This window comes from Belonocnema kinseyi, chromosome 7 (assembly GCF_010883055.1).
Source record: "Belonocnema kinseyi isolate 2016_QV_RU_SX_M_011 chromosome 7, B_treatae_v1, whole genome shotgun sequence".
NCBI classification, from domain to species: Eukaryota; Metazoa; Arthropoda; class Insecta; order Hymenoptera; family Cynipidae; genus Belonocnema; species Belonocnema kinseyi.
The window spans coordinates 60,781,135-60,793,251 of record NC_046663.1 but is presented as its reverse complement, the minus strand read 5'-3'; the positions used below and the strand labels follow the sequence as shown (position 1 = coordinate 60,793,251).

General features: G+C 28.8%; 1 protein-coding gene across 1 annotated transcript in view; it reads right to left on the bottom strand.

The window, feature by feature from the left end:
* LOC117176826 (basement membrane-specific heparan sulfate proteoglycan core protein-like) overlaps nucleotides 1-12,117 on the bottom strand; it is a 642,506-nt gene that overhangs the window by 431,834 nt on the left and 198,555 nt on the right. The window contains exons 2-6 of the mRNA XM_033367162.1: nucleotides 7,981-8,137; nucleotides 7,612-7,820; nucleotides 5,889-6,036; nucleotides 3,645-3,813; nucleotides 1,287-1,447 (exon numbers count right to left, since the gene is read on the bottom strand). Coding sequence (XP_033223053.1) covers nucleotides 1,287-1,447; nucleotides 3,645-3,813; nucleotides 5,889-6,036; nucleotides 7,612-7,820; nucleotides 7,981-8,137 — 844 coding nt within the window. The remainder of the gene's footprint in view (nucleotides 1-1,286; nucleotides 1,448-3,644; nucleotides 3,814-5,888; nucleotides 6,037-7,611; nucleotides 7,821-7,980; nucleotides 8,138-12,117) is intronic.

Below are 12,117 nucleotides of genomic sequence, written 5' to 3'. Positions count from 1 at the left end.
GAGGTCGGATTCGGATTCAGCGCAGCAAAAACCTTCGGGTATACTAGGTCTGGTCTCTGGTTCCGGACCTTTGTCAAATTTTGTCGGCCTGTGTAATCGTTAGAATTGTGCAAGTCATAGTTTTTTATTATTCCTGTTTTCACGGAGAAACTACATTTATAACTTCATTGTGTTTTTCGCAAGCAAATTTATTTTCTATCAATTTTATGAATTTATTTCATAATGTTGATCAATTATACTCAAAATTAGAAGTATAAACGAGTTTTTTTTTAATTCCATAAAAAAATATGTTTTTGCACATTTTCCAAGATGTCTAAATACAATTGTTTTATCTCTAGTTTTTACAGTTACTATCAGAAATTGCATATACCAGAAATTTTCCATGATTTTTGAGCCAATGAAGAAAAATGTCAAAGATTGGATTTTTTGAATCCAAAAAACGAACCAAGATATCTTCAGACCCGATAAAAATGTTGCTAGTGGAAAAGTGATATAGGTCATAAATATAGTGATTCATTTATCAAATATGAAAAAATATTTTCGAATCCCCTTTCATATTTTTATCATAGTGAATAATTTACTGAACATTTGTTAACTTATTTTTAGGGAAAATAATAATTTCATCTTACATATTTTACATTTTTTTAATTTGACATTCGGTGGGCCAATTAAAAAATACAAAGAGTGAATTAAAAAAAAAGCTCATTATAGAAAAACGTAAAACAAATAAAGAAGCATTATCAACTGCCCTAAAAATCAGTTTGAAAATGTTCATTAAATTATTTATAATAATGGTAATATAGAAGAGGATCATTTTATTTGCATAAAATTTGAATACTCTTTTCAACTCTAAATGTACAATTTAGACTAGCGTGCGTGCTCTCGTTGGAAAATAGTTTTTTTAATTACCCTATTGAAAATATCTTAATTTCTAATTGTGAAAATTCAAACGAAAAATTCAAATTTAAAAAATATAACGTTGAAAGCTTCCAAACATTAAGAAATTCAAAATAAAATATGGTCAGCATTTGGACTTGAATCAATTAAAAAGTTAGAGTCTAATTAATAACTACTAAGTAAACATCTAATAGTGTAAATATTATTGCATAATTTTTCTAAAGCCTTCATGCATCCTTACCTTCTAGTATTTTTATCTCACAATAAATTTAACCCTCCATGCAATCCAATAAAAAATGTTTCATTAAAAATTTGAAGGCTTATCGATAATAAAGATAAGTTATTATTATTATTATTATATGTTTTTTGACCTTGCTTGGCCGAGTTACCTTGGAAACTGAGAAACGAGAATCCCTCTGGACTCACTTGAATGTTTCCCAAACTATGAAGATCCAGATTACGGACAAGTAAATTTTTTACATCCTCTCCGTTGGGGATTGAGGTTCCAATGTCAAGGGTAACGTGAGATTTGAAAGGGTCGGTTGTATTTCTGAAAATAATTTTTAATTTAATTTTTTTTATTTTTATTTCTAGATAAAGTTCAATCTTTGCAAATTGGACGCATCGAAGTTCAAATTACTAGCATCCTCATTCGCGATCTACGCTCGCGTGTCTTTTTTCGATTTTAGTAAAAACGAATTTTTGAGTGCAAAATACAAATTGAAAATAATTTTTTTTCTCTTATTCGTATTCAAGAAAATATAAATATCATTTTCCTAAGATTCTGGAGAAAATTCGAGAACGTTTTTGAAGATGCTTGAAAAGTAACTGGAATTTTTTTAAATTTTAGTTTCAAAAATGAATTTTAAAACAAAAGAATTTTTCAATCTTTTGAATTCAACAAAAAATTTCAATTGGTAAACAAAACAGTTTAATTTTCTCTCAAATTATTGTTGAATTTTCAAGCCAAACAGACAAATTTTCTACTAAACGGATCAATTTTAATCGAAAATGTCGAATCACTTGTAGCCATTTTTTAAAAAGTAGGTAAACTTTACAGCAAGTAATTGGGTTTTCAAACAAAAGATATGAATTTTCAAAAAAATAATTAAATCATTAACAAAGGCAGATTAATTTTTAACAGAAAAGTTGAATTTTCAATAAAAAAGGACGAATTTTCAAACAAGAAAGATGACGAAAACTTAAAAAACCAGTTGAATTTTAATGCAAAAAAGAAAACTATCAAAATAATTGACTTTCCAGTCTATAAAGTATATCCAAAATGGTCAAAATTTTTAACAAAAAAAAATTAATTAATCAAAATTCAACCAAAATCATTCCATTTTTCTAGTAACGAAAACAAATTTTTTATAGAAGGCAGTTGAATTTTCAAGCCGCAAAGTTCAATCTTCTAGGAAAAAATTAATTTTTAACACAGAAAGATGACTTTTCTACTATTAAGGATTCATTCTCTACTAAAATACAAATTTTTAACAAAATAGTTGAATCCTCAAACGTGTAGACGGATTTGTAATAAATAAAGATACATTTTAAACCAAATATGTATCTCAAATATCAACCAAAAAAGATTTTTGTTGTAAATCAAAAATGGAAGTCCAAATTTTTAGTTTTAAAAATGAGTCCAAGAATGATTTTCGAACCTGTTGAATTAAAATCAAAAAAGAAATTTTCTTAACAAAATAGTTAAATTTACAATAAAAAATATGAATTTAAACAAAAAAGTTAATTTTCAATAACATATTTAGTTTTTCTACCGAAGTATTGAATTTTCGAGTTAAATCGTTGCACTTTTAATTTTAAATAGAAAAAACATGTTTGAAAAAAAATGTGGTACACTTAAATTTTCAGTTTAAAACATTAATACTAATTGCATACAAAAATTATCCATACACTTTATTTTTTAACCAGAGAGATGAATTTTCAAATAAGACGATCAGGGTTTGAAAAAAATGAATTATCAACCAAAAATTTAAACCCAAAATATATTCTTTCAACCGAGAAGATTAATTTTATAAAAATTGAATAGATGAATCTTCAACGAAAGGGATGAATGTTCAATCAAGAAAATATTAATTTTGACCAAGTTGTCTCACCTTCAACCAATTAGTTAAATTTGTACAAAGATGATATCTTTTAAAAAAATAATTACATACAAAAAAAACACTTTCAACTAAATAGTTACATTTTTAACCAAACTAAATGTTCTCTAAGTTCTTAAAGTTACTTCCAGAGACACCCTCAAATTGGTAACGTCGTTTCTGGACGGCTCCTAAAGTGAAATATGTCTTTAAATAAACTGATATAATCATTCTTGAAATTGTATGTTATGCATTCATCATTCTGTCCCAAGCAATCTTGAATCACACATGAAAATAAAGACTAAAAATAAAACTAATGTCAGCAAACCGTCAATGAGTTAAATGGCCAATAATTCCGGACCTGTTTGAACCGCTTTCACATTAAAAAAGAATAAAGAGTCTTTAACGTTCTGTTTTATTCAAGAATAAAAATAAAATAAACGATAAGGTAATTGCAAGACGATTACGTTCCCTCAATTTGTAAAATTAGACAGATTTTGCGAATTGGCGTTGCGGTTCATGATGATTTGATAAGATAAATAACATTTAATCTCAAAGAGGAAAAATAGCGTGTAACAAGGAAAATGTTGGAAAATAAATGCAAATACTCTGTCGGCTACTTAAATAATTAAATGCCAAAAGACTTACTCTATCTTAACGACAGTGACGTATGTGAAATCCTCGGGTGCGTCTTTGCGATATAATGATGTCAAAGTTTCTGATAAGTTGGCACTTAAAGCTTTGTATTCCTCGGAATTTCTGTCAGCATAGTCCCTTCTGTAAGGTTCGCCAATTGTTAACCCCACTCGATAGAATTCTGTAAATAGATGGAAATAATTAAAGTTCTGTTTTTTGTTTCAATATATTAAATTATTAAGAGTGGCCAAAAAAATTTATTTTCAAAATTCCCGCACTTTTCCCTAACTAATTCTTTAATTTCCCTGGAAATTAGTATTGAAAGATAAAAACTCTTATCTTGGAACATTTTTAATGTTGAATGAACTTTCTAAATCCGAATTAGTAAAAATTTTATTAATGCAATTACAAGCATGGTGTCTGATTTCGAAGTTAGTAATTTTACCAGTTTCTACTCAATATATTCTGATAATTAATAATTTGTAAGAAGTGAAAAAATTGTTTTCTCAGAAAATAATTTTGAAATTAATAGATCTTTTTTCGCAATAAAAATTAATTTTTAAGTTGATGAATCGAATAGCATTCTTACAAAAATGTGCAATGGAATTTTAATGAATTTTGTAGCCAATGAATTGTGCTTTCAAAAAATTGGCGCACTTCTAATATTACAAAATTCAATTAAATTAATATATAAATTGAATTTGTTGCAAATTATATGGTTTTGGCCACTGATATTATATTTTTTTGTCTGTTTAGTTTCTTTAAAATTTATTAAAGTTTAAGTTAAATATTGAAGAATAAGTTAATAGTGTAAAGGGATCTGGAAAATTTATAATTTATTATTCTTGAGGCTACAACAGTCTAATTTTTTTTTTAAGTCGCCTTATTAAACCGTAAAAGTGACTAATTTCCAACACCAAATTGAATAAAAGTGAAATTCATAAGGATCTCTGGTGAATTTTAACAATTTTAGAATAAATTCATAAGACTTAAAAACAATGCGATTTAATTTAAATTTATTCTTAAAAATGCATTAATTTCAGTAAAATTTGAGATGAATTTAAAAAATAAGGGAAATTCGGTGTTATTCGCCAAAATGCATGGCAAATTTAAAAATATCAACTCAACTGAAAACAATTCAAATATATGAAAAAATTTGTTGAATTCAGTATGTTTCAAATGAGTTTTAAAAAATTGTAAGGAATTCAAAATAATGTAATAAAATGCCTAAAAATTCAATACTATTTTAAAAAAGGGCAGGATGAATGAAACAAATGTTTTTTCTAAATTCCAAAAAATCCATTGAACTCAGTAGAACTGACTGAGTTTAAAAGAATTCAAGTAAATTGCAAAAATTCAAGTACATAAAGAAAATGTAAGAGAATTCCAAAGAATTTTATACAATTCAAATTAAATTAATAAGAATTTAGGGTTAATTCCAAAAGAATACAGATCGTAAAACATATTTTTTAAACTTTTAAAATTTTCGAAATAGCTCATTTTTTGTGAATAATGAATTTAAAATTCTGCGAAATCTTTCAAAATACCCTCAGGTATTTCAAATAATTTAAAATATTTTAAAACTTCTCATAACTTTTTAAAGCTCTTGAAATTGACTTGGAATGTTCAAAAGCACCCTAAAATCTTTCGATTGATAATTCTTTGGAATCATTTAAAATTCCTTGGAATCTAATCAAATATCTGAAATATTTAAAACACTTTAAAATATTTCAAAATCATTGTCAATTCTTTAACAATTTTCAAACCGTTTTAAAATAAAATGGAATTGTTAAAAATACCCTTAAATCTTAAAAATTATTGAAATCAATAAAAAATTTATTGGAATTATTCGAAAACCCTAAGAATTTTGAAAATACCCTAAAATATTTAGAATGATTAAAATCAATAGAAAATTCCTTGAAAAATTTGAAAACGTTTAGCATCCTTAAAAAATTTTAAATTCCTTAAAACTTTTTAAAGTTCTTGAAAATGCCTTTAAATTTGTTAAAATGCCCTGCTATATTTTAAATCATTTTAAATTCTATTAAGTTACTGAAATTAATTAAAAATTCCGCGGAATTTGCTAAAATATCTTAAAATATTTTAATATTATTTAAAGCTGTTTAAAATACCCTAAGATCATTTGAAATCCCTTGATATCTATTACAACTCTTGAAAATTCCTTGGAATTTTTAATAATACTCTACAATCTTTTAATTGGAAATTAATAGAAATGTTTTTCAATAAATAACGTACTTGTTTTAGGAGCTGGTCTCATGGGAAGATCAGCATGGTGAGCACTTCCTTCAGCTTCCCCTGAACCAGGAAGATCTTCATCGTCGTTTTCATTATACCTTATATCTGACCTTCGACCTTCAGAAATGTGACCGATTTCATTTGAGTGCTTAAAATATTGAAAAAATAATTAAAAAATTTTTAAATTGTCAATTTTAATCTATCTAAAGTTGGTACAAGCCAACAAAACGCGGGAAATAGGTCTATTTTTCATGAAAATAGGATAATAATAGAGGAATACACTTTTTAAAATAATATCAAAATAGTTGAATTTTAAACTACAAATGATTAATTTTCAATTAAATAGCTAAATTTTATTACTGCAATAATAAGTAAACTATAAGTAATGATATTATTTTTTAAATAGTTAAATTTGAAACTGAAGAAATGTATCCTCAACTAATAAAATTAATTTTGAACAAATGCATTTAAAAAATACGACTTTACAAAACAAAATACAAAAAAAATTTACAAAAAATTGTCATGAAAATAGTTCAATCTGAAACCGATAAAATGAATGTTTGACAAAACAGTTCAATTTTTGACCAAGAAGTTGAATTTTCAGCCAAAAATTAATTCTCAATTACAAAAATGAATAGCATGATTTTTTACTAAAGCGATCAATTTCTAATATAATAGTTAAATTGTATTATTATTAATAATAATAATAATTAATTAATAAACTATTCATAATATTATCATTAATAAAAAAGTTTAATTTTCATCTTAAAAAATATCACCTTTCAACTAAGTAGTTGAATTTTAAAGCAAAAATGACGAATTCTTCATTAAAAATTAACATTTTAATTTTAAACTGAAAACGACCAATTTTCAACAAAAAATGAATGTTTGATAAAGTAGTTCAACTTTTAACCAAGTAGTTCATTTTTCAACCGAGTAATTGAGTTTTTAACCAAAAAATATGAATTTTCTACCAAAAATAGAATAGCTCAATTTTCACTCAGGGAAATTTATTTTCAACACAAAGAAAAAAAAACTAATTTAAACAAAAAATAGTTTGAAAAACTGAGAAAAAGGGGAATTTGGGATATATTTTGAACTAGAGTTTTAAAACTGAAAGGAATCTTTAGATATATTGTCAAATGTTTTATTATTATTATTAGTATAGCCAGGAAACGATTTGGTTGATTCAAACATATTTTTATTGGTTCATCCACAAAACATCGTTATTATACGGACAATAAAATATTTGGTTGACCCAACCACATTGCTTTGTTATTTTGAAAAAATCTTTTGTTAGATGGAGATTTTGGTTGATTCAATCAAAAATATTTTTTTTGGCAAACAAATATTCAGGCTAAAAATACATTGGGTGTATGCAGGTCTTTTTAAAGGGCAAAAATTAACTTTTAAAACACCATCCAATAGGTGGTGAGCCTGCGGACTTAACCTCAAATATTATTAGTGAATGCTGAAATTTGAAGTTAAGTCCGCTGGACCGCCACCTATTATATTGCGATTTCAAGTTTGACCAGGAGTTACAAGACATCAAATTTAAGGAACCGATTTAATATGTAGACAAAATGTTTATTTAAACAAACCGAAATTTGTTTGATTCAACCAAATTTTCATGTATATCCAATAAAAGTTTTTTTCAGTTCGCGAATTTTTTTTTTTAGCGGCTTGGAACGCTTATAATTTTGCAAAGTTTTGAGCCACTTACATCGGCTTTTCTTTCTTCATCGACCAATGAATCGTCTCGATCGATATCGTTTTCCTCTCCACTTTCCCGAATTTTTCTCTCTCCCGAAGAATTAACTCCACGTACTGTGGTTTGTTTTTCTGTAGTGGTTTCTTTAAAAGGGCCTTCATTTTCATCATTTGATTGAGGTATAAAATTATCATCGGATGACTCATCCTCCTTCGTTTCTTCTATACAAAAATCAGAATTGTATGATGGTTTTATAATATTTAATGCAAAAAGGATATAATTTGTAAGTTTTGCAAAATTTTAACTTTAAAAATTGAGAAAATTTTGTTGACGACCTACATCAAATCAAATTTATTTTTTTAGAATTAGGAAAATTTTTACCTAATATTGGAGGAGCTGTTGTACTTGTTGCGGGAGCAGCAAACCAATCAAACAACCCCCTTTTTATCCTTTGTAAATAAGATTCATCTTCATGTTTTTCTACTAGAGGCACCTCAACTGCAGATATACTGTTATCAGCAAAATGCAGATCTTCATTCTGCAACACATAATTATGAATAAAATTAATTAATCTTCGAAATTCCTGCTCTAATCATTCTTTTTTTCAAGTAATTCACTAAAAAAATCACTGAAAAAAACTAAAAGATCCATTTGTGAATTATAATTTGAGGCCAAAATCCCCTGTTTCAAATCAGAATCATAATTCTTTAAAATAAGTCCACGTTTCAAATCCAAATTGTATTTCTTTTTGAAAACTTACTGTGTTAAGTCAGAATTTTTATTCTGTTGAAAAAATTATGTATCTTTTAAAATGCTCTAAGAGTCCTTAAAAATTTCATTCTACTTGATTACTCCGTGAAGTTCTCCAGAAATCGTTTGCAATTCCCTAGAATCACTTGAAATTGTTGAAATATTTTCAAGTTTCTTGGAGTCTTGTGAAAATATACTAAAACCTTTTCAATACTTTCAGACCGATTAAAATTTTCTAAATCTTTAAAGTCAATGGAAATCCTACAAATTTTCATAGATAGATAAAATCCCTACAAATCTCGTGAAATCTTTTTTTTATAAATCCTTTGGAATCTTTTAAAATACTCTAAAATCTTTAGACTCCAATAAAATCCGGTGAAATTTCTGAAATTATAATTAAAATCCTTTAACCATTTGAAGCATACGTCTACATTGTTCCTTAATAACGGATTGTTTGAAACCTCAAACCTCATGTGCTGAAAGTTTTTGAGGTCGCTGATTAGTGATTACGAATCTGAAATCAAAATTGCAAAATTCGAAATATCGGATCTAATATGGCGGCCAAAAAAATAATTCCTCTCGTGGCTTTAAATTGGGTCCTTAGACGTTTCTGGGCACCTGCGATTACGAATTTGAAGTCAAAATTGAAAATGGGGGATACAATACTTCCTTTTAATTTTTTCTCCCCTATATTGGGTCTACCATTTTAAAATTTCGAATTTTTGCTAAAGGTTCATAATCAGCGACCCAAAAAATCCTTGGGAACAGATTTTAAAGCCACGGGACCAACTTTTTAATCGTTTGGCTTGAATATTAGATCAGGCATTTTGAATTTTAGCATTTCTACTTCTGATTCGTAATCAGCGTCTTCAAAAAATATCCGAAAACCTATTATGAAGCTACGGGATATATTTGTAAATTTGTTGTCTGTCATATTGGATCTGCCATTTGCAATTTTAAAAATTACAAAATTTGACTCCAAATTCGTAACAAGCGTGTCAAAAACCCCTGAGGATCGATTTTGAAGACACAAGACCAAGCCTTACATTTTTTGCCGCGATATTGAATTTTCGATTTTGTCTTTAGATTCGTGATCAGCGACCTAAAAAACATCAAAAAATATACTTTAAAACCACGAGATTTTTTTGTAAAATTTGTTGTCCGCCATATTGGATTCACTATCTGAAATTTTTGAATTTTGCCTGTAGTTTTATAATTAGTGACCCATAGATATTTTTAGCTAATTAACTATTGTTGATTGGTCACAATCTTATAGTTTGTTAAAAACTATGAAAAAAATATGTTTTAAGCGAGATCAAAGAGGTGCCATACATGTAATGAAAACCTCTCTACAATGGATATAAAACAAACTACGGAGGGTAATCTTTAATTAAAAATACAAATATATGTAAAACGATTAATTTAATTAGTATTTAAGACACTATGCTTGTTCATTAATTAAAATTAATTATTTTTCTTTTATTTGTGGTTTAATTAATCACTATTCACTGTATGTGGCGTTATCCACTGAAGGGAAGTTTCCTCTATGGCACTATGCCGCACAGGATTAAAACCCGTTAGAATCTGTTGAAATCTCTACAAAATGTGAGAAATTGCCTGAGATGTTTTGAAAATTTTTTTAATTCTTTGAAATCTTTTGAAATTTCGATTTTTGAGAGCAAAGTGAAGCAAAATAAAAAAAAGGTTTCATTAGTGTGCAATTTGAAAAAAATGGTAGCACTAGTGTCATTTTTGGTGGTTTGTAGCCTCGGTCAAAAGCCCTTTTAGTTTTGGTCGGGTGTCCGCCTGTCGTACTTTTTTCTAAGGAGGGAAAGTGATGAGAAATCATGGAAAGGAAGGGTGGGGAAGAAAAGGAAGAAAAATTATGGGAGAGAAAATAGGAGAAATTAGGGGAGGTGAAGTAGGGGAAATGTTGGAAAATTTGGGGAGGGAAAGCAGGGGAAATAAAGAAGGTGTAGGAGAAATTAGGGGAAAAAAGAAAGTTAGTGTAAATGAGAGCAAGTAGGGAAAATGAATAGAAATGAGGGTGCCTACACAGTAAAAATAAAAACTTAAAGTTATATTCGGCTTAATTTCAAATTTGACTTGAATTAAGGAAGTACCTAAATTTAAGTTTGCAAATTATCTTGAATAAAGCTCAAAGTTTTCTTAAATGAGAAATCAGCATTTTTCTACTGGAATAAAGTAAAGTATCCTCCTAAATTTCAATATTCAGTTCTGAAAGTAAGTTGAGGGCAACCTGAAATAACCTGTAAGGCTTTAGTCACCTAAAATGGTGGCCATTTATTCTAGTCGCATCCTACTCCAATATACCATGTCGCCTTGGTCAGTGTCGTCTATGATACTATGTTTCCATCATTTGACAAGTTTTCGTTTCACAGATTTAAGAAAGTGCTGCAGCAAAATCAGTTCCAGTTATCAGCCAGTATTTGGATTATTAAGCCCATCAAAGTAATTAAATTATTACAAAACTTTTTACTTCGCAGCGTGAGCGCCCTTTCAATACATTATGGAACGCAATTGTCTGAAGATTTTGGACCGCACCTGCCCCCAATATACCTTGTTTTCCATTTGTCCTACTTTTCCTGCATTTTCTTACAAGTTTCAAGCCAACTTGTATATTTTCTAAAACTAATAACTATTATTTAAAAACAGCTGAGGAGTGTCGGTAAGGCGTGAGAAATTCCTGTGTTTTCGTTAGAATATTACCCTTAATTTCAGCTAGGATAGTGTATTAACTTAAGGTTACACTAGCTTTCAGTATAAATATATTCTTAATTAAAGAGCGAGCACACCTGAATTTCAGGTCATGCTTACTTGAATTTCAAATATTTCCGAACTGAATTTCACGTATCTAATTCCCTTAATTTAATGTCCAGATGTAATTCTTAATTTCAGATTGCCTATGCTTCTTTTTGTGACACCTTAAAATAAGCCGAATTTTCTACTTAAATTAAGTACTTTTTTTGTTGTGTAGGAAAGGAGAAGGGGCGGTTGGGGAAAGGGAGTGTTAGCTTTGCAAGTAGTGTAGGAAGAAGTTGGGGAAAGGGGGCGAAAGGTGAAATGAGGGGAGGGGAAAAGATAAAATAGGGGAAATTGTGGGAAATGTGGGGAACGGAAGTAGGCGAAATTAGAGAGTGTAAGTAAGTGTTAGAAAGGAGAAATTATTAGAAACGAGGGTGTGTTGGAGAGGGAAAGTGAGGGCTGAGGAAGGTTGGCTGGAAACGAGAATTATTAAAAATTAGGTTAATTAGCGGAGAGTAAGTGAAGTGTAGAAAACGGTGATAAAATATAGGGGGGAATGAGGGGGGAGTATGGTAAATCAGGTAGTTTAAGCAAAGGAAGTGAGTATGAATTGGAGGAAGTAGGGGAAATGATTAAAAAAATAGGGTGAGTAGGGGAAAGGGAAGTGAAGTCTTGAGAAAGTGGGGTAGCTAGGGAAACGAGGAGATAAAGAAGTAGTGAAGGAAGAAGTTGGGGAACGGGTCGAAGGGTGAAATGAGGGGAGGGACGTAGCTAAAATAGGGATAATTGTGGGAAATGTGGGGAACGGAAGTAGGCGAAATTAGAGAGTGAAAGTAAGTGTTAGTAAGGCGAAATTATTAGAAACGAGGGTGAGTTGGAAAGGAAAAATAAGGGCTGAGGAAGGTTGGCTGGGAAAGCATATTATTAAAAATTCGGTTAATTAGGGAAGCGTAAGTGAAGTGTAGAAAATGGTGATAGAATATAGGGGGGAATGAGGGGGGA